Source organism: Solanum dulcamara, chromosome 5, assembly GCF_947179165.1.
Source record: "Solanum dulcamara chromosome 5, daSolDulc1.2, whole genome shotgun sequence".
NCBI lineage: Eukaryota > Viridiplantae > Streptophyta > Magnoliopsida > Solanales > Solanaceae > Solanum > Solanum dulcamara.
This window is the reverse complement of record NC_077241.1, coordinates 71,132,468-71,154,923: the sequence shown is the minus strand read 5'-3', so window position 1 is coordinate 71,154,923 and position 22,456 is coordinate 71,132,468. Positions and strand designations below refer to the sequence as shown.

Sequence of the window (22,456 nt, the reverse complement as noted above, 5' to 3'; positions counted from 1 at the left end):
GCGGAGCCATGAATTGAAGTTTATGAGTTTGGAAATTTTATGGTTTTGAATTATTGAATTTTAAATTAATAATAATTTGTACTATTAATTGAATTTCTTAACACAATATTGTGTTGGAAGTGTTTGAATCAAAACTATTGAATTTTTTGATGTAATTGAAGGCAAATAGGGAGGATTTTGTGAGACTTTGCTCCACAAATGAATTAATTGATTATTTAGGATATTCTGTCATTATTGCAATTCCTTCCCTTTTATTAATCGATAATAAAATACTTCCTCTATTTTATATTAACTAAATTTTTGGATTTTTTTCATAGTTCAAAAATAAGTAAATTGTTCAAAATTTAAGAAAAATATTTAATTTTTATTTTTTATTTTTGTGCTTCATTTATATTTTCTAGGTGATAAGTTCAATAGAGTTATTTGTTTATATTTATGATTTTACTTTGAATTATTTATATTTTCAAGAATAATTTGATAATTACTAAAAAGTAAAAGTGGAAAGTGATGTTTAATTTATATCTTAAATTTTTTTCTTAATAAATATATATTGTCTGACAAATTCTATTAATATGAAATAGAGGGAATAATATTATGCCGCTGAATTTAAAAATTATTCACCTAATCCAACTTCTGAGGAGTATTTATTAAATTTGATGAAATGCCCGTTGAATTAAAATAATAATAGAATAAACAAATGTTTGTGCCACTTGATAATTTTCATCAGCAACTCATAATGAAAACAACATTAATGGTTTAAAAGTATACTTAAATTATTCTTTCAGTAACCTCATGATTAAGACACTAAAAAAAACTCTTTATCATTAACTCATTATAGTATATTTATGGAAAAATTACTTTACGTTACAAACATTTAGACTGTGTTTACAATACATAAATTTCAGTCTCAAATATTATTTAATGTAGTTATATTTTGGGTTTTGTAGCAAATATTCAATATACATATGTATTGATACAATATGCACTGATATAGCTTTTTCGCTCATATTTAGTTGATATAGTATGTGTGGAGTCTCATCGCCTGAATACAACAACTTTCGTTGATGTGTACGGATGATATTCGTATGATATAACTCTTTCACCTAAAATTTTATGTATTTTTATACATCGACAATAGAAATCTAAAATCTTTGACTAGCCATTTGTTCTTTAAGAATTAAGTAATACATAAAAGATATTTGACTGGACGTAATATTGCTGTGGGAGGCATATAAAATTTAGTTTGTTAATTTTCCTCTGATTAATTGTTTGAGGAAAACTCCAAGAATGCACTTTTGCATATAATTTATTTATTTTGACTCCAAAATCATTATGTATGAGTCCATTTATTTAGTTCTATTGATTATATAATATTGCACAACGTCATCATACAAAACTGCTCTAAATATTCTCACAGCAAGAAGAATATGCCTAGTGCATTCATACACTATAATTCTTTAATTTTTAATGGAAAATAAAAATAACTGGAAAAAATAATAATAGGGTGTCTATCAATGAGTCCTAATATTTTGAGACAAAGTTTAATTGAATATACATTTGAAGATGGAATTAACCGGCAAAATAAAATTGTTTAGTGTTCTTGTGGAGTATCTTTTGGAAGGCCGGCAAGCTATTATTTCAGGAAAGGGGGTGGGGCCGTGGGGGTAGTGTGGGGTGACCCTTTCAACAGTTACCATCTAAATGTGAAATTCCTATCATCTTTAATTAAAGGTCTCGAGTTCAAACCATGAAATGAAGAACCTTTAAGTAAAAAGCATGTTACCCTCTAACACAATGTAAAATTAATCAAGACAGTAACGTGCCCTTCTATCGCAAAGTCAAATTAGTCGAGTCAATAATGGCACACCTGACGCAAATTCAAATTACTCTGGCCAATAGGATTCAGATATTGAATAATTAAACCGGAGAAAGAAAAGGAGAAAAGCATTATCAATAGTTGAGTCAACTAAAAGATGTCTTACTTTTATGTATGTATGTACTTACTAATTCTATATGATTTTGGCATTAACTGTTCTTCACTCGACACAAAAAACCCCACTTTTGACTGGGAAACAGAAAGGATCGTTTGACTTACAAGGTATTAACTTCATCCACACTTTATCTCATTTTTCTAACAATATAATTCATGAAACCTTTTCACAAGCATCATTTGATCAAACACAGGAAACGTGTTGACTGAGTAGCTTCTCCTTGTGAGTTATGTCGTTTGGTTCACAAACAAAGTTATCTTTCTGGGACTAATTTATCCCATCTCTTAGGTAGGATATAAAAATATCAAAGTTTGAAGTATAAATTAATTCTAGAATAAATTATATCTTCAATCAAACAAAATATAAATTTAATCTTGAAATATCCCTAACCAAACACCCACACTCCAATGCCAAGTTGTGGACAGATGAAAATAAAGTTATATTTTAGGCAATAAACTATGAAATATATGGTTGATACTTGATATTAATAGTATTGAACCATCCACCACCATCATCCACTCTCAATAAAAATAACAAAAGGGGGAGAAAAGGAAAGATAGAAATCTAGGAAACAAACTAGTTACTACGTAGAAAGTAAAGGGTATACAAATGTTAATTATGGCTTTAATATAAAATTCATTCTCCAAAATCTCCCCGCATGAATGGTCTGCGTTGTAACTCCTAGAAAATTCTACAACAATGGTGATGAGGATAATGCTGCATGTTCAGGTATGCGATATTTCTGAGCCAAGAGCCACCCTACCTGATAAAAGACGTGCATCAGCTAAAACAATAGCAGTTTAAGTAATTAAGCATATCTTAAATCACATTTATGTCGCAAAGTAATAACTCCAGAAACTCATTTCAGCAAATAAGGAGATTGCCAACTTAAAAAAAATGGAAGCTTTTTGTTATCGCTCCTTGGTAATCAGATGATGTCGAGTATCATTTTAATCACAGCACTGCATAATAATAAACGCACTGATTTGTTTTGATTGATAAAACTGCGTAACTAATTATGTTCCTCAGCAATATCAGATGCAACTACAGTTCCACAATTGACCCCATGCACTGAGTAGCCCCAGCCCCCATTCACTTCCCAAATCCCATTAACTACAGATCCCATCACATAAAACCATTTAAAACGAAGTTTAACCCAAAAAAAATGGGGGACTAAAGAACCGATCTCAATCAGATCCAACAATAATAAAGTTTTGTCAAAAGGCTAGCAATGTTAATGAGATTGGCCTCAATATAAATAAAGTATTGCTGATATTAGAAACTATAATTTCAATTCGCTTTAACTGAGGCAGAAGAGATTTTTTAGTTATATTGATCAAGAAGAGAACATTATGTACGCTTAATCATGTTCAGACATGGGACTCAGGAATTGAGCGAGCAGAGGTTAGCTGTTACAGGATAGAGCAAGCAGAAGAACAACAACGCCTCAACTTTGTGGTCAACTATATGAATCCTTCCTGACCATGTTTCTCCATTTACCTCGGACCAACATTTCCTTTATATTATAAAATAATAAAAGTGGATGTTCTATTGTAAAATGGGACCCACTTAATGGCCAAGTTGCTATTAGCTCCCCTTTTTTTCCTTGTAATTTAGCTATAAATAGCCATACATTCTTAGCAATGAGATGCACAGACAACAATTCTCTCTTTCTCTTACTGTCTCACTTTCTTCTTAATTTGCTAATTTAGTTTGTTTTATAACACATTATTAGCATGAGACTCCATTTTCTTGAGCTATTTTAAGCAGGTAAGGAGGGTAAGAATTTTATTTTTCTAAAATGTCTAATATTTTCAAACTTGAATTTGTTGCCTTGGATATATCGAGCAAATGCTACTTTTCATGGGCTCTAGATGCTGAAATCCACCTGGATTCGATGGGTCTAATAGACACCATCAAAGACAATAACCGGGCATCTAGCCAAAGCTATGATATTTCTCTGTCACCGTCTTGACGAGGGGTTAAATATGCAATACCTCACAATTAAAGACCTCCTTAAACTATGAAAAAATTTGAAAGAAAGATATGACCACCTGAAGTAGGTCATTCTTCCACAGGCACGTCTTGATTGGTTCAATTTGAAGTTAGTAGACTTTAAAAGTATAACTGAATATAATTCTTCCATGTATAGAATTATATCACAGTTAAATTTATGCGGAGAACAGGTCACTGAACATGACAAGCTTGAAAAATCATACTTCACATTTTCTCCCGCGAATATGCTCCTGCAGCAGCAATATCACAAATGGATTTTAAAATATATTCTGAATTACTTTCACACCTTCTTATTGCTGAACAACATAACGACCTATTAATGAAAAATCATGAAAGTCGGCCCGTTGGTCGTAAGAGAAATTATAATCATGATGGTCGTCTTGCATCAAAGAATGACCAGCAATATAAAAGAAAAGGTGAAAAATATGAAGCTGTACAAAAGAAAAATTCAAGAAAGTGTGTCATAGATATGGAGGAATGGGATACTGGTCACGTACTTGTCGATCCTCAAAGCGTCTGGTTCAGCTCTATTAGGAATCATTGAAAAGGGTGATAATAATCCAAAAACAAATTTTATCATGATAATAATTCAAAAACAAATTTTATCTCTGAAGATAATATTGAGCCTATGCATCTGGATGTAGCTGATTTCTTTGAAATCCCTGAAGGAAAAATGATCACCAATGAGCCCGCTATAATCTAGACAATTTTCTTTTCCTTTTGTTTATGCTAGTTGGTATTTTTATGTTTTTTTTCTAATCCTATAAATAAATAAAATTTGTATAATAGCCCTGTTTAATAATAATAATATTTACTTTGTTTGTCTTCTTTTTGAAGAAAATATGAATATGCCTCAAATTTTGTTTGGATCAATAATCAATCATGAAGATATTTGTGCGATTGATAGTGAAACAACTCATGTCATATTCAAAGATAAGAAATACTTTTCTTACTTGCTTAAAAGGAAAGCAAATGTTACAACAATTTCTGGTAATTCAAAATTGATTGAAGGCTCCGAAAGAGCTACTATATTTCTGCCTAAAAGGACAAAACTTGTTATAGAAGATGCATTGTTCTCTTCTAAATCCACAAGAAACTTGTTAAGTTTCAAAGATATCTGTCGAAATGGATATCATGTTAAGGCACTAAATGAAATAAATATTGAATACATTAATATAACCAAGAGTGTCTCAGGCCAGAAATATATTTTAGAGAAATTACCAACCGTGTCTTCTGGCCTATATTATGTAGAAATGAGAACAATTGAAACATATTCGATCGTAAATCTGAAGTTTACTGATTTAAATGTCTTTGTGCTATGGCATGACCGAATAGGTCATCCTGAATCAATAATGATGAGATGAATTCTTGAAAATTCAACTGACATCCATTAAAGAACTAAAGATTCTTACAAATGATAAATTTTCATGTGTTGCTTGACCTATTCATCCACCTAATGGGTTGTTTAGATATTTTATGGTCCTAATAGATGAATCTTCAAGATGGTCTCATGTGTGTCTCTTATCATATCGCAACCTAGCGATTGCGAAGTTATTGGCACAAATGATAAAATTAAGGAAGCAATTTTCAGATTATCCTATTAGGGCTATTCGCCTCGATAATGCTGAAGATTTTACATTCCAAGCTTTTGATGATTATTGTTCATCAATTGGATAAAAATTGAACATCTTGTTGCTCATGTTCATACTCAAAATGACCTCACAGAGTCATTTATTAAGCGTCTACAATTGATAGCAAGACCACTACTTATGAAAACGAAATTGCCCACCTCTGTTTAAGGTCATGCTATCTTACATGCAGCAGCACTCATTCGTTTCAGATCGACTAATTATAATAAATACTCTCTGTCACAATTAATATTTAATCATGAGTCAAATATAACTCAACTACGAATTTTTGGCTGTGCGGTTTACGTGCCTGTAGCACCACCACAACGCACTAGCATGACCTCTGTTTGAGGTCATGCTATCTTACATGCAGCAGCACTCATTCGTTTCAAACCGACTAATTATAATAAATACTCTCCGTCACAATTAGTATTTAATCATGAGCCAAATAAACTCATCTACGAATTTTTGATTGTGCGGTTTACGTGCCTGTAGCACCACCACAACGCACTAAGACGGGCTCTCAACGAAGGTTAGGCATATATGTTGGGTTTGACTCACCTTCTATAATTCACTACCTTGAACCGTTGACCAGAGATTTATTCACTACTCGATTTGCAGATTGTCGATTTGATGAAACAAATTTCCCACAATTTAGGGGGAGAGAAAAAGGAACCCAAAAGGGAAATTGAGTGGAAAGAAGAAATATATATAATTATTCTCAATACGCATTGATTGTTGCCTCATTAAAAACCTTGCTAAGAAAATCCAGTGGGACAAAACCTAATCTAAGTTAAAAAAAAGTGCAACACGTATTCTACTCCCCCTGATGAAGACCACGATTCAGATGGTTAAGCTTTCGCATTCCAATCTTATGTACCATCGTTTCAAGAGTTGAGTCTGGTAAAGATTTGGTGAATAAATCTGTTGGATTATCACTTGAATGGATTTGTTGTACATCAATATCACCATTCTTCTGGAGATCATATGTAAAGAATAATTTTCGTGAAATGTATTTCGTTCTATCTCCTTTTATGAAGCCTCCTTTTAATTTAGATATGCACGTTATATTGTCTTCGAACATGACCGTGGGTACTTTGACATCATACTTTAGGCCGCATCTTTCTTTGATGAACTGTATCATTGATCTCAACCACACACATTCTCTACTTGCTTCATGAATCGCTATTACCTCGGCATGATTTGAAGAAGTAGCAACAATAGACTGTTTCGTAGATCGTCATGATATAGCAGTTCCTCCGTATGTGAACAGATAGCCTGTTTGAGATCTAGTTTTACGTGGGTCCGATAAATAACCTGCATCTGCATAATCAATAAGGTCTACACAATCTTTGTTAGTATAAAACAAACTCATATCAACAGTCCCCTTTAGATATCGCAGAATCTATTTGACACCTTTCCAATCTCTTCGCGTCAGGGAAGAACTATGCCTTGCTAGCAAATTAACATAAAATGCTATATCAGGTCTGATTGCGTTAGCAAGATACATAAGTACACCAATAACACTGAGATATAGTACTTTAGGACCAAGAAATTCTTCATTCTCTTCTGGAGGTCGGAACGGATCTTTATTCACTTCAAGTGATCGAACAACTACTGGAGTACTTAAGGGATGCACTTTGTCCATGTAAAATCGTTTTAAAATTTTCTCAACGTAGGCAGATGTCTTTCCAAATTTTCTAAATGTTCAATCTGCAAATCGAGACAAAGTTTTTTCTTTCCAAGATCTTTCATCTCAAATTCTTTCTTTAGATATTCAATTACCTTTTGAACCTCTTCAGGGGTTCCAATAAGATTTATGTCATCAACATAAACGGCGAGTATAATAAACTCTGATTCCGTTTTCTTAATAAAAATACAAGAACAAATGACATTATTTATATAATCTTCATTTATCAAGTACTCACTAAGGCGATTATACCATATACGTCCTGATTGTTTTAGACCATACAATGATCTTTGTAATCTGATTGAGAACATCTCTCGAGACTTAAAATTACATGCTTCAAGCAATTTTAATCTTCTGGAATTTTCATATAAATTTTATTATCAAGTGAACCATAAAGATAAGGCTGTAACCACATCCATTAGATGCATTTCAAGATTTTCATGTACAACTAAATTGATGAGATATTGAAAAGTTATTGCATCCATAACAAGTGACTATGTTTCTTCATAGTTGACCTGATCTTTGAGAGAATCCTTGTGCAACAAGGCGTGCTGTATCCTACAATTTCATTTCTCATTTCGTTTTCGAACAAAAACCCATTTATAGTCCATTGGTTTTATATTATCAAGGGTTTGGACTACACGTCCAAAAACCTTACGTTTAGCAAGTGAGTCTAATTCTAATTGAATTGTCTCTTGCCACTTCGGTCAATCACACCTTCGTCAACATTCTTCGACATATTAAGGCTAAAGATCCTCACTGTCTTGCATATGATTAATTGCAACATTATATGCAAAAAAATTATCCACAATAATTTTCGTTCGACCTAAATTTATCCCATCACCAGTAGAACTCATTGAAAGTTCTTCATTCACTTGAGTCTCGAATTCATTGATTTCTTTAGAAATATCAGTATTAATTAGATCTTGAACTTCTTCATGAAATTCTTTTATAGTGTCATCTTTATCATTTCTCGCGCTTCTTTTGCTTAGATTTTTATCATTTGAACCCAATGGTCTACCACGCTTCAGGCGTGTTTGGGATTTAGAGGCTATGACACTAGTAGATGATCCTTTTGGAATGTCAATCCGGATAGGCACATTTGCTGCAGGAATATGTGACTTAGTTATCCGTTTCAAATCAGTAAATGCATCTGACATTTGATTTGCTATTTTCTGTAATTGGATGATTTTCTGGAGGACCTTCTGCTCACATATAGGCACGTGGATCAAAATGAGATAATGATGAAACTTTCCACTCAATTTTCCTTTTGGGTTCGTGTTATAAAACAAACTAAATTAACAAATTAAGAAGAAAGAGAGACAGTAAAAGAAAGAAAAAAATATCGTCTATGTATCCCATTACTGAGAATGTATGGCTATTTATAGCCAAATTACAAGAAAAAAGGGGAGCTAATAGCAACTTGACCATTAAGTGGGTCCCATTTTATAATGAAACATCCACTTCTATTATTTTATAATACAATACTCCCCCTTGGATGTCCATCAGGGGAGTAGAATATGCGATGCACTCTTTTCTCCTTAGATTAGATTTTGTCCCACTGAATTTTCCTAGCAAGGTTTTTAATGAGGCAGCAATCAATGCGTATTGAAAATAACTATATATATTTGTTCATTCACTAGAATTTGTCTTTTACGTGGACATCTAAGGGAAAGTATTATAAAATAATAGAAGTGGATGTTCCATTATAAAATGGGACCCACTTAATGGCCAAGTTGCTATTAGCTCTACCTTTTTCCTTGTAATTTGGCTATAAATAGCCATACATTCTCAGCATTGAAATGCACAGACAACCATTCTCTCTTTCTCTTACTGTCTCCCTTTCTTCTTAATTTGCTAATTTAGTTTGTTTTATAATACTTTATATTTTCTTCTAGTATAAAAATCTGCAATGAGGCTAAAAACACTTCTAGAAAGCATATGACCTAAAGTAAATGTCCTAAAATGGCAAACATATTTCAGACTAATTTGTATCACCTATACAGATCTTTTGTTTCCATTGTGCTATATATTTGCATGGATTCCGTGAGATTGTAGGTCTTTTGATAGCATTTCCTTCTATGACTAACATCAATCCTTTTTCTTTTTCTTTTTTTATTGTTCTCTCTCTTTTTTGACTTTTTTCATTTCCATTTCTGTTTTTAGTCTTCCACGGACGAGCATTCTCACAGACACGGCTGTTTCTAAACTAAAAGTTCAAGGCATACTGTAAAACAGTATCTACTTGACCCTTGCAAAGGTCCAAGATTAACTTCTACCTCCAACAACAGATTCATAAAAAATATCTGCCAGAATTACTGAGGCATGGGATGTTTATTTACATTTCTGTATTCATTAGGATGTTCATCTAATAGACATGTAACACATACTGTCAGCATTAAAATTCAACTCAACCATAAACTTGAAGAAGCACATTTTGCAATTTTTCCACATGTAACTGAATATCTTGCAAAAGGCCTATATCTTTGATATTCCTTTTTTTCTGATAGGTAGATCTTTGATATTCCTTCGTAGTTTTTAGATTGAAAAAGATCCGCCTAGCTACATATACTAAAAGTAAGCTCTCCAACTTACAAGTATCACCATGAGTTGAGATGCATAGAAACACTAACCCTGTTGCTTTCCTCCGAGATAAATTTAATCCAATTCCCCAAGTCATCCAAAGAACAACAGCTGTCAATTTTTTTGCTACAAACTTTACATGTTGATTTCTTTACCATCTAATTCAAATTAATTCTTGGTAAATGGTGATGCAACAATTACCCCCTTTCCAATAATGACCTAATTTTGGTGTTTGTAAAATGTTCCCTTTTTCAAAAAAAAAAAATTGTAACCTACTATTCATTGGAAAAATACAATATTATAGAGTAGATCACTGCATAGAGTTTGTAGTGTTGGCTCTTCTTTATTCTTATTCTATTTTATTTGCTGAACCTAACATTCATACAAATACTACTACGCCTCAATTCCAAGCAAATTGGGGTTGGATATATGTGAACCCTCACTGACCATACCACTCTATTTAAGCTCATTTAAGACCCATATGAATAATTCTAGGACACATACCATTTATAAACTTCCTATTATAAGAATGAGCAAGTGAGCAACATACAGAACTTTTCCCCTTTAGCCTCTTTTTAACGTTAATGCCTCTTTGAACTTCTAAATCTTGCCCAACTGCGGTTTCCCTTAAACAATATTCTACATGTCAACACAAATACCTAAAATCCACTCTATATTTAGTGGATTTTACTGCAAGGAACATATGTTGCCCATCAAGAAAATTATTAAAGCTAGTTACGTGTATAAGTAAACATGAACACTCCTTTATCATAAATAAATAAAAAAGTAAACATTAAGACGCCTAACAAGAACCATACTCAATCCTCATTTCTTTGATATAACCTGACTCAACCATAAAGACACTCTGCTCTTTGGAGTTGAGTGCAAGGTAGCTAGTTGCTCATACTCTGACTCCACTCATAAGCTGTCAAGATTATGGAACATAGACAGAAAACAAAGGAAGTACCTGTTGCACCAGCTAATATATCTCATCATCAGGGATATCTGGGTTCAAAAATTTTTGAGGGTCTTGGATCATTTCTTGATAATTCAATGTAGATTTAACCCTTTCAGGAACAGGCATAAGTGGAATGATGCTGTCTCTATCAATAACACCGTCAATTAGCCCATATTCTACAGCTTCAATAGGGGACATGTAACGATCTCTATCAATATCTTTCTCAACTTGTTCATATGATCGTCCAGTGCAATTGGAAAAGATTTTGACAACATTATCCTTGTTATGCATTATTTCTCGGGCTTGAATTTCTACATCTAGTGCTTGACCGCTTGCACCTCCAAGTGGTTGATGTATCATAATTCGGGTATTAGGCATTGCGTAGCGTTTTCCTTTGGTGCCACCAGCAAGGATTATTGAAGCTGTGGAAGCTGAAATGCCAAGTGCAACTGTGGATACATCGGCCCTCACCAACTGCACAACGTCAAAGATAGCCATTGTTGCGCTGGTAAACAGGAAGAGGTACATCAGAAGAGAGAAAAGGAAAAAGTATTTCTACAAAAGATTCCAACATTTTTTTATTAACAATTGACATGGAGACAAACTAAGATAAACATGTGAATGCTGACAAAACTGAATTTGCAAATTGAAAAACTAAATTCCGTCAACACATTTTTTTATGATAAAGTCCTTCAACACATTCACATGAAGTCTCCAAATTAAGTTACACTAATTAACATGAAGTTTTTCTGCTCTTCAATTCTTAATCTAATCCCAGTTCCATATGCAATGGCTTTAAGATGTAATAGAATTGAAGGGCAGCCCGGTGCACTAAAGCTCCCGCTATGCGCGGGGTCCGGGGAAGGGCCTGACCACAAGGGTCTATTGTACGCAGCCTTGCCTTGCATTTCTGCCAGAGGCTGTTTCCAAGGCTGTTTCCTGGTCACATGGCAGTAAAGTATCTCTTATCCTCTCCTCACAAGCTAGAAAAGGGTTGCTGAAAAAGTATACATTTAACTCATCCCTGCATCATATACCCTTTGAGTGTGTATTACCTTTTTGCGCTTCAAGATTCAGAATCTAAGAAATGACATGGAGCAGTGAAAACCATTTGACATATATAAAATCATCAGTCTCTTAGACACCTAACAATGTAATCTGGTATCCATTTGGTCCCTTCATCACTTTATAAAAAGATATTTTGTTGCTGACACTGTATCATACATAAGATATTAAGTAGGTACTCCAAAATTTGTCTAGTGGTCTTAATGGAACGCAATGTAGATACACCTTGAGGTCTTGCATCAGAATGTTTTAAGCTGCATATGCAGGTTAAACAGAATCTGGCTCTAGGATCCATCACACTTTCACTATATTCTATATATAGGTCATGTCAAAAGTTCATGAAAACATCAAGTTCCTTCATAGTTCTGGGATATGTGACTTTTTATTTTAGATTCACTTTCTCTTAGAATTGAGCATATTCATGTCCTGGGTTAAAAGGTAGAAACCAAAAACTGGACTTAATGAATTTTAAGAAAACTAAACAACCTATCACCACGTATTTGTGCTACTTGTACTAAAAACATGTATGTGGCACTCTGAATCAATACATTATAAAGTCAAAGCTTTTAGGGGAGAAATACACAATGTCTACTAAGTTCTATCTTATTCCAAGAATTTGACGTGCTTTCGGAAGGAAAAAAAATTAAAGAAAAAATAAATAAATAACTTATTCATCAAGAAAAAATAAATAACTTATCACCACATATTTCTGCAACTTGTATTAAACATGATACATGATCACTCGAAATCAACACATTATACGAAAGTTAGAGTTCTTTTATCATCTCAAGACTGGCCTTGATGTTTTTACGGAAGGAAAATAACTTATAACCACATTTACCTATCAAATAATAACTTATCACCATGCATTCATGCTGCTTGTCTTAAACAGCACACATGGCCCGCATATTCAACATACACAACATCAGAGTTTGCATCTTACTAACAGTATGAAATATCCAACTACGTCAAATTATGATGGAGACACACGTCATTCCTCCTAAATGATCATGCTAGGTACAGAACTGTTTCATCAGTCCGATCTCTAAAATACCCGACACTATGTAAAGTGGTACATAAATTTCACCATCTTAAGATGAATCTTCAGCAGCATAGTCATTTAAAACAAATAAAAATAAAACCAAAAAGTAGCTTGCACCTTCGGAACAACCACACGCTACCCAAAAAGGTAACACCTTTTCAAGCAACAATTACTACTACTACCAATGTTGTCGGACTCTTCAAAAGTGCCGACGGTTGCGTGTCAGATCCTTCAAAAGTAGTGCATTTTTGGAGTATCCGACACGGGCGTGTCAACATTTTTTGAGAGGCCGAGCAACATAGATTACTACAACACTACACCTCAATCCAAAACTAACTGGGCTCGACTACATGAGTCACTGTGCTCATTTCATTCCCGGTACTCAATAATTCGCCTTGCATTACAAAGGTATCACAATCAAACTAAAGCTAAGCTTCAAAAATCAGATATAAATTCTACTCCTGTGTTCAGCTAATCATCATCCAGGGTAATAATTAGAATACCAAAAATTCCAAATACCTGAGAGAGCCACCAGGGCAATTAATAAAGAGCCTAATATCTTTAGTCGAATCCACAGCATCCAGCAACAACAACTGGCTAATAATAGCATCAGCGAAGAAGTCATCAATGTTACTACCCAAGAAAATTATCCTCTCCCTAAACAATAGCCCCATTGCGTCGCCTTCCGCACCACGCATAGCCGTCGCCGGGGTCTGAGGAGCAGAGGAAAGTAACAAGGACAACTTTTCAGCCTTACCCATTTCGAAATTGGGGTTGTGAATTGAAGAATCAGAAAGGGTTTTGGAAGTGGGTTGGTGGGAAGTGAGTGAAGATTTGAGAGTTAAGGGGGTTTTACGAGATGGGTGTCGTGAAAAAGTGGGTGAAAGCTTGGGAAGAGAGCCGTGGCGGAGATTGAAGGAGGAACAGTGAAGAGATAGAGAAGTAGAAAGAGTGAGGGACTCCATTGGGTAGAGAAAGAAGGGAGAACTAGGTGTAAGAGATGAGGAAAGGGAAGTTGCTTTTTCACTGAGGAGAAAACAAAAGGGGGACTCTATTTATTTCGGGCCGGATAAGGAGTATCATCCTTGCACACAAAAAATTAAAAAAAAAAAATTCTTACAAAATAAATTAACTTAACAAAAAAAAACAGAAAAGAAAAATTAGAGAAAGAAAGAAGAGTAGAGGAGTCAAAAAAGTATATGCATCATCTTTCATTTAAGATGGGTTTTTTTATAGACAAAATAAAATACAAGTTGTGGATAACTTGTCTAGTGGGTCCAATAAATGAACATCCACTATACCACCTTTCATCTCCCCCTTGGATGTTCACGTGTAAGGTGTCTCGTTAATAAAAGTTTTACAAGAAATAATATACATAATTATTTTGAACATTCATAGATGTTATTCATCGTTAAAACCTTACTAGAAAAAAATCAATGGAAAAAAGTCTAGTGAAGAAAAAAAAAGTACACACATCTGATAATACGTCTTGAGTGTTGCCTCATTAAAAAACTTTACCAGAAAAAACCTAGTGGGACAAAACTGTGGTTAAGGGAAAAAAAGTACAGCGCGTATTTTACTCCCCCTAATGAAAACTTCATTTGATATTTTGGAGACGACGCATTCCAATTTTATATCTTAGCTTCTCAAAAGTTGATGTTGGTAATGCTTTTCTGAATAAATCTGCAAGATTATCACTTGAATGAACTTGTTGTACATCAATATCACCATTCTAGAGATCATGTGAAAAATAATTTTGGTGAAATATGTTTCGTTTTGTCTCCTTTTATGAAGTCACCTTTCAATTGAGCTATGCACGCGGTATTGTCTTCGAATATAACTGTGGATACTTTGACATCATTTTTCAGGCCGCAACTTTCTTTAATGAACTGTATCATAGATCTCAACCACACACATTCTAAGTCTAGTAACGTTCTAAGACTTTGGATGGTTGTACATCAATATCACCATTCTTTTAGAGATCATGTGTGAAGAATAATTTTGGTGAAATATGTTTCGTTCTGTCTCCTTTTATAAAGTCACCTTTCAATTTAGTTATGCACGCGACATTATCTTCGAATATAATTGTGGATACTTTGACATCATTTTCCAGGTCGCATCTTTCTTTAATGAATTGTATCATAGATCTCAATCACACACATTATAAGCCTAATAATATTCAAATCCACTTCAAGTGATCGAACAACCATTGGAGTACTTAATAGATGCGCTTTGTCCATGTAAAATCATTTTAAAATTTTCTCAGTGTAGGCAGATTGGTGGACAAAGACCCCATCTGCTAAATGTTCAAATTGCAGACTCAGATAAAGTTTTGTCTTTCCAAAATCTTTCATCTCAAATTCTTTCTTTAGATATTCAATCGCCTTTTGGACCTCTTCAGGAATTCCAATGAGATTTATGTCATCAACATAAACGACGAGTATAACAAACTTTGATTCTATTTTCTTAATAAAAAGACATGGACAAATGACATCATTTATATAGCCTTTATTTATTAAGTACTCATTAAGGCGATTATACCACATACGCCCTGATTGTTTTAGACCATATAATGATCTTTGCAATTTCATTAAGTACATCTCCCGAGACTTATTACATGTTTCAGGCAATTTTAATCCTTCTGTGATTTTCATGTAAATTTCATTATCAAGTGAATCATAAAGGTAAGCTGTAACTACATCTATTAGATGTATTTCAAGATTTTTATGTACAGCTAGACTGATGAGATATCGAAATGTTATTCTATCCATAACAGGTGAATATGTTTCTTCATAGTTGACTCCGGTCTTTAAGAGAATCCTTGTGCAATAAGGCGTGCCTTGTATCTTACAATTTCATTTCTCTCATTTCATTTCTGCACAAAAAAAACCATTTATATCCAACTAGTTTTACACCTTCAGGGGTTTTGACTACAGGTCCAAAAACCTCACATTTAGCAAGTGAGTCTAATTCTAATTGAATTGTCTTTTGTGATTCTAACCAATCACACTCGAGAATTTCACTGTCTTGCATGAGGTTAATTGTAACAACCCCTAAAATGTTGTATATCGGTATTTCAATTCTCAACGAAAATAATACAGCCTCTGTATTTTGGGCATAACTTTTCATAGGTTGGTCCAAATTAGGTGATTCAAATTTCTGGGTAATCACAACATCCTTACCTACAACTTTCATGAGGAACATAACTTCAAATTCGGAGTATAAGTAGGTCAAATAAATTAATCTTTGCAAGATATAGTGCTGTGACGGAATTGAGTGTTGATAGAAGAAAATTCATATCTCACTGTAGGTTGCTCCAAATTAGTTGATTCTTGAACGATATGAAACTAGACTTCCATATCTACAATTCTTATGAAGAAACCAAATCCTAATAAGGAATTTATCTTATTCAAACGTAGCTTCGAAAAAGAGTATTCTGTTAAAAAGAACTCATCTTACCTACCATGGAAACATCTAGATGCATTTGACATCATGCATGACATAAATTGTCCTCCATTTAACATCATCCATGACATCAATATATTCCATTATATTTTCAGATTTTTCTTTATAATTATTTTATTTATTGTTAGGTCCCTCTTTCCCACTATAAATACCCACCTTATTTCCTCATTTTATTCATCAAGCTTTCTTAAGCATTTCTTCTCTCTATATACTTCTTCTCAAATATAGTTTTAGTTTTAGTAGTATAAAAATACTACTCCGGTGATTCTTATACTCCGGGTAGTACACAAAACGCTCCGGCGAGAAGAAAAGGCTAGGGATCCAAGAGTGTTCCAATTCGGAGTAAACCTTCGGATTTAAGGTATGTAAGTCTTTCATAGCATTAGATTGAGTTCGTCCATGCGCCCAATATTTAAATTTATTATAATTGAGTTATAGTTGAGTTTTATTCAAATCTTGAATTCTAGATGAATTAATTCTTCTTCTATTGAGTTTGATATATTTATGCATTAATATTATTATTATTATTATCTCTCATATTATTGGAATTATTGTTCATGGCTACTTTCCCATGAATCCTAATTGATTTGATGTTCATGAATATTTTTACATATGTTTTGAGTAAAGATGTTGGCTTTTTATTATTTTCATTGATAAAAAGAAAGTTATATGAATTAATACTATATATGTATTTTATTGAGTTTTAAAAGAGCATAAGAGTTGAGTTTGAATGAATTTGAGCAAATGATATTTTGAGCAAGATATTTTGATGAGATGTAAATAATGTTTTTTGGAAGTATAATGATTGATGAACATGAAATGAGATGAGTTTGATGATTTAAATTAAAGTCCAATGAGACTAGATGATGAGTTTAATATGAGCACATATTTTGGGAGTAGTATTGAGCACCGAGTTGGGTAAGAGTTTAATTGACTCAAACCCCAGAACTACGTAGCCAGCGTAGGATGGAGGCCATGCCTCTTAAGTCCCAAAAAGAGGACTTTGATGAGTGGATCCAAGATGGTGATGTCCTTTACCCTGGCAAGGTATTGGATGGATGTGGCAACGACATCGCTTCGTTGTATCATCGCTAGCTCATAAGTGATGGTTGTCGGTTAGAGAAACTCCCAACTGAGTAAGCATTGCTTATTACTATTATTTTTATTATTATATTTTAAACTTGCATTACATATTCATGTTGAGATGATGTTGAGTTCTGAGCTGAGTTTTATTGAGAAGAGTTTCTTGATATCTGTCCTTACCTTCCTGCCATTTTACATACTCGTACATTCCACGTACTGACGTCATTCGACCTGCATCGTTTTATGATGCAGATACAAGTGTTATAGATCCTCAACAGGCGCATCGTTGAAGATCATTTCTTTTCAGCTATTTGGTGAGTCCTTCTTGTATTCGAAGGAACTCCTTATCCTTTTATTATTGTTGAGTGTGATGTTTCTTTTGAGGTAGCCATGGACATGTCATTGGCACCATCTAAGAGTATTAGAGGCTTCATAGACAGAGTCTGATGATGTAATCGGAGTAGTTCTCCTTAGAAACTACTTCTTATAAAAATTATCTATTTTTCCTTTGATTATGACTAGCCCACATTAGTATTCTTAAGTCTTCCGCTGATGAATAAATAAGAAATGAGACCAAGTGGTTCTCTCGGAAGCCAGAAATGGTTTCTGAGTACCGGTCACGCCTAGGGTACCCTCTCGGGGCGTGACATTTATTGCAACACTATATGCAAAAATATTATCCACCATAATTTTCGATCGATCTAAATTTATCTTATCACTGGTAGAACTTATTGAAAGTTCTTCATTAACTTGAGTCTCGAGTTCACTGATTTCTTCAGGAATATCAGGATTACTCAAATCTTGACCTTTTTCAGGAGATTTTTGTGTAGTATCATCTTTATTAATTCTCACGCTTCTGTTTCTATGATTTTTATCCTTTGAACCCAATGGTCTACCACGCTTCAAGCGTGTTTGGGATTCAGAAGCTATGATATTAATAAATGGTCCTTTGGAGACATTAATTCAAATAGGCACATTCACTACAGGGATATGTGATTTAGTTATTCGTTTCAAATAAATAAATGCATCTGGCATTTGATTTGCTATTTTTTGTAAGTGGATGATCTTTTGGACCTCCTGCTCACATGTGCCGTTTCGTGGATCAAAATGAGATAGTGATGAAACTTTCCACGCATTTCTCCTATGGGTTCCTTTTTCTCTTCCCCTAATGGCGGAAAAGTTATTTTATCAAACTAACAATCTGCAAATCGAGCAGTGAATAAGACGCCAATCAACGGTTCAAAGTATCGAATTATGGAAGGTGAGTCAAACCCAACATAGATGCCCAACCGTCGTTGAGAACCCATTTTTGTACGTTATGGTGGTACTATAGGCACATATAGTACATAACAATAAATTTCTAGATGGGCTATATTTGGTTCATGACCAAATACTAATTGTGATGAAGGGTATTTATTATAATGTGTCGGTCTGAGACGTACAAGTACTACTACATTGTCACGACCCAAAAACTGAGGTCATGATGGCACACATCTCAAAACCCAATCTGATGTATAACCCTAAAAATAAAATTCATACAAGACTCCCAAAGGGGGAAAGTGATTCCACGATTTAAATAAAAAGAAAAAAAACAATGAAGAAATTATCCAAAAACCTGGTGTCATAAGTATAAAGAGCATCTAATACAAGGTTCGAATCTGAAGATACAACATAAGTCTCTGAATGATACAAAAGACTGAAAAATAAAGATAGACTAGTGACGATCCGAATTCTGGGACCTCACCACTAATCTGAGAATTACACAATCCGCTAGAATATTAACTGCCACGTGGGGTACCCCGACTAGTATCTGCATCAAAAAGGGACACAGAAGTAGGGGTGAGTACAATTCACATGTACTCAGTAGGTTTTAGCTGACTGAGTATAAGGAATTAATCAAACCTATGAAATAAACTAAGGAACGCTTCCACCTGTATATAGAAAAGTCCCACTTCGGCATCGGTGCCGCCAGTTTATATATATAGTGGCACGAATAAAGTATAATAACAACTCATAATCACAATTAATCAAATAATTCAAGCAGCACAAATGTCAATGTAATGCAATGCAATATGATGATGCAATGATGTGGTGGTACGGTGGAATCAAGACTGTCGCACAGCCTGTCGTATACACCTGCCGAGCTGTGCTACCAAGCAGGACCCATGGGGGTCTCGCAGACCATATACCTCAATCTCATTATCCTTGCCACCTCATCGTGGTCAAGGGATCACAATGCATCCACTATCCTGCCGGAAAACTGCCTCGGTCAGGGACTCAAGATACAAAGGTTAGGATCACAATGCATCCACTACCCTGCCGGAAAACTGCCTCGGTCAGGGACTCAAGATACAAAGGTTGGGATCACAATGCATCCACTACCCTGTCGGAAAACTGCCTCGATCAGGGACTCAAGATACAAAGGTTTAAAGGTGTTTCATTTTCTTTCTCAAAAAGAATTTCCATATTTCTCAACTTCCCATGTTTCATGATATGATGAATAAGGATGAATGCATCAAAACACATATGCATGGAAGTAATAATCAACTCACATGTGGTATAAGGTTCAAAGTTCTCAAAACTTAACCTACACATGATATTCACCCTCAATAAATAGTAACGGAAAGAACACACTTTCATTTAAATATTCACCCCTTTCTCAACAATATTTCAATACCCAAGTATGCTCAAAAACCCCAACTCAATCTCTCAGGTGGCATCACAAGTCAAATAATATACTCAAGCCTCTCTCTTAGGCAAATCATAATTCACATGCTCTCAAAGCAAATAAGGCCCCCACACGGGCTATGTAATACAAATAAACCCCGTCACGGCAACACATTAATAAATAAGCCTCCACACAGACATCACAATATATATAACATTCTCAACTTATACTACAACCCCATCCCAAAGTCTATAACATATGAATGACTAATTACCCCATCTCAATCTCAAAGAAAGATAGCCAAACCTACCTCAATTGCCGAAACCACACTCAAATACCTCCACCGGACAAGTAAATCTCAAATTCAGCGCCCGGAATGACAATCCACTATCAACAATGAAACATACACGTCACAAGGAGTCCAATGACACCCATATTGATAGGTTTTGGAACCGGGGGTAAAATGGTCTAAAAATTAACTATTTTCGAAAAGGGTCAAATCTGTAAATTTATTGAACAATCCCATTCTATTGGTAATAAGGAACTCATGGTTGAAAAACCCATAAAAATAGAGCTCAAAACGAGTTGGAAATCACAATTTTCCTTAAATTCGGATTAGGGAAGAAACAAGGTTTTTTGGGGTTTGAAACTAAAATTTAAGAGTTAAAATCGTCAAAAACTTAATGAAAAAGGAAGGTTTTAGGTCAAAAATCACTTACCCAACACTTTGCCTCGAAAATCTCTTCTCAAATCACCTCAAGGAGTTCAAGAACTCAAACAAATGTTGAAAAAAATATTGAAATGGGAAGAAAGGGGCATTTTCTGCCCAAAAAGTTACTGTTCACGCGTGTTACTGTTCACGCGTGTTACTGTTCACGCGTGTTTTTTACAAATTTACGAAAATCACCCTCAAGGTCATTACAATATCCACCACTAAAAAGGATGTTCGTCCTCGAACATAAGATAAAATAAAGTACCTGGGGTCTCAAAAAGCTGAGGGTATCGAGCCTGCATATCAGACTCTAACTCCCAAGTCGCCTCCTCAGCAGGTCGATGCTGCCACTGCATCTTGACCGAAGCGACCTCCTTGGTCCTGAGTCTACGAAGCCGCCTATCTAGAATAACCGTCGGCTCCTCCTCATAAGTCAAATCCGGACTCAACTCTACCGCATCATAAGAAATCACATGAGACTCATCCGGTATGTACTTGCGAAGCATGGAAACATGAAACACCGGATGGACAGCTGACAATTTAGGGGGTAAGGCCAACTTATACGCCACTCCACCTACTCTCCTCAGGATTTCAAACGGGCCAACAAACCTTGGGCTAAGCTTGCCCTTCTTTCCGAACCTCATCACACCCTTCATGGGCGATATTTTAAGCCACACGCAATCACCCACCATGAACTCTAAGGGACGAACCCTCCTATCAGCATAACTCTTCTGACGACTCTGAGCTGTCAATAGTCGACCCTGAATCAAACGTACCCGCTCCACAGCATCCCTAAGTAAGTCAGTATCCAATGCATCAACCGCAACAGAATCAAACCATCCAATGGGTGATCGACACCTACGACCATACAATGCCTCAAATGGTGCCATTTGAATGCTGGAGTGATAACTGTTATTATAGGCAAACTCTGCTAAGGGCAAGTGTTGGTCCCATCGGGCACCAAAATCAATCACACAGGCCCTAAGCATATCCTCCAACACCTGAATAGTTCGTTCAGACTGACCATCGGTTTGGGGATGAAATGCTGAACTCATCTCTAGCCGCGTACCCAAACCACGCTGTAATGCCTTCCAAAAGTGGGAGGTGAACACTGAACCCCGATCTGATACAATAGAGATAGGCACCCCATGCAGCCTAACAATCTCACAAAGATAGATCCTATCTAACTGATCTGCATTATAGCTAGTCTTTACCGGAAGGAAATGGGCTGATTTGGTCAATCGATCCACAATCACCCAGACAGAGTCATACTTACCCAATGTCATGGGTAATCCAGACACGAAGTCCATAGTGATACGCTCCCATTTCCACTCAGGAATGGGCATCCTTTGCATAGGACCACCCGGTTTCTGATGCTCATACTTCACTTGTTGGCAATTTAGACACTTAGCCACAAAATCAATAATGTCTCTCTTCATGCCACACCACCAATAGTGTTGTTTCAAGTCATGAAACATTTTTGTCACTCCCGGGTGAATCGAATACTTGGAACAATGAGCCTCCTCTAATATCATACGTACCCATTCACTAACCT

General features: G+C 35.0%; 1 protein-coding gene across 2 annotated transcripts; it reads right to left on the bottom strand.

The window, feature by feature from the left end:
* Positions 1–2,448: 2,448 nt before the first annotated feature.
* LOC129889591 (ATP-dependent Clp protease proteolytic subunit 4, chloroplastic) lies at positions 2,449–14,016 on the bottom strand. 2 transcript variants are annotated; one of them, XM_055964965.1, is made up of 3 exons: positions 13,493–14,016; positions 10,876–11,371; positions 2,449–2,754 (listed from the first exon to the last, which is right to left on the bottom strand). In XM_055964965.1, exons 1-2 carry the CDS (start codon positions 13,936–13,938, stop codon positions 10,888–10,890), a joined length of 930 nt encoding a protein of 309 aa, XP_055820940.1. In that variant the 5' UTR covers positions 13,939–14,016; the 3' UTR covers positions 2,449–2,754; positions 10,876–10,887. The 2 variants fall into 2 exon arrangements, with proteins under 2 accessions (XP_055820940.1, XP_055820941.1); XM_055964966.1 differs by lacking the exon at positions 2,449–2,754 and adding an exon at positions 4,087–4,237.
* Positions 14,017–22,456: the final 8,440 nt, after the last annotated feature.

What these genes read in the sequence shown, in the direction of transcription:
- LOC129889591 (XM_055964965.1), bottom strand. Translation starts at nt 13,938, where the DNA reads ATGGAGTCCCTCACTCTTTCTACTTCTCTATCTCTTCACTGTTCCTCC. An exon ending in TGCCCTGGTGGCTCTCTCAG is followed by an intron (nt 11,372 to 13,492) that starts GTATTTGGAATT and finishes CCTGTTTACCAG; the next exon opens with CGCAACAATGGCTATCTTTG.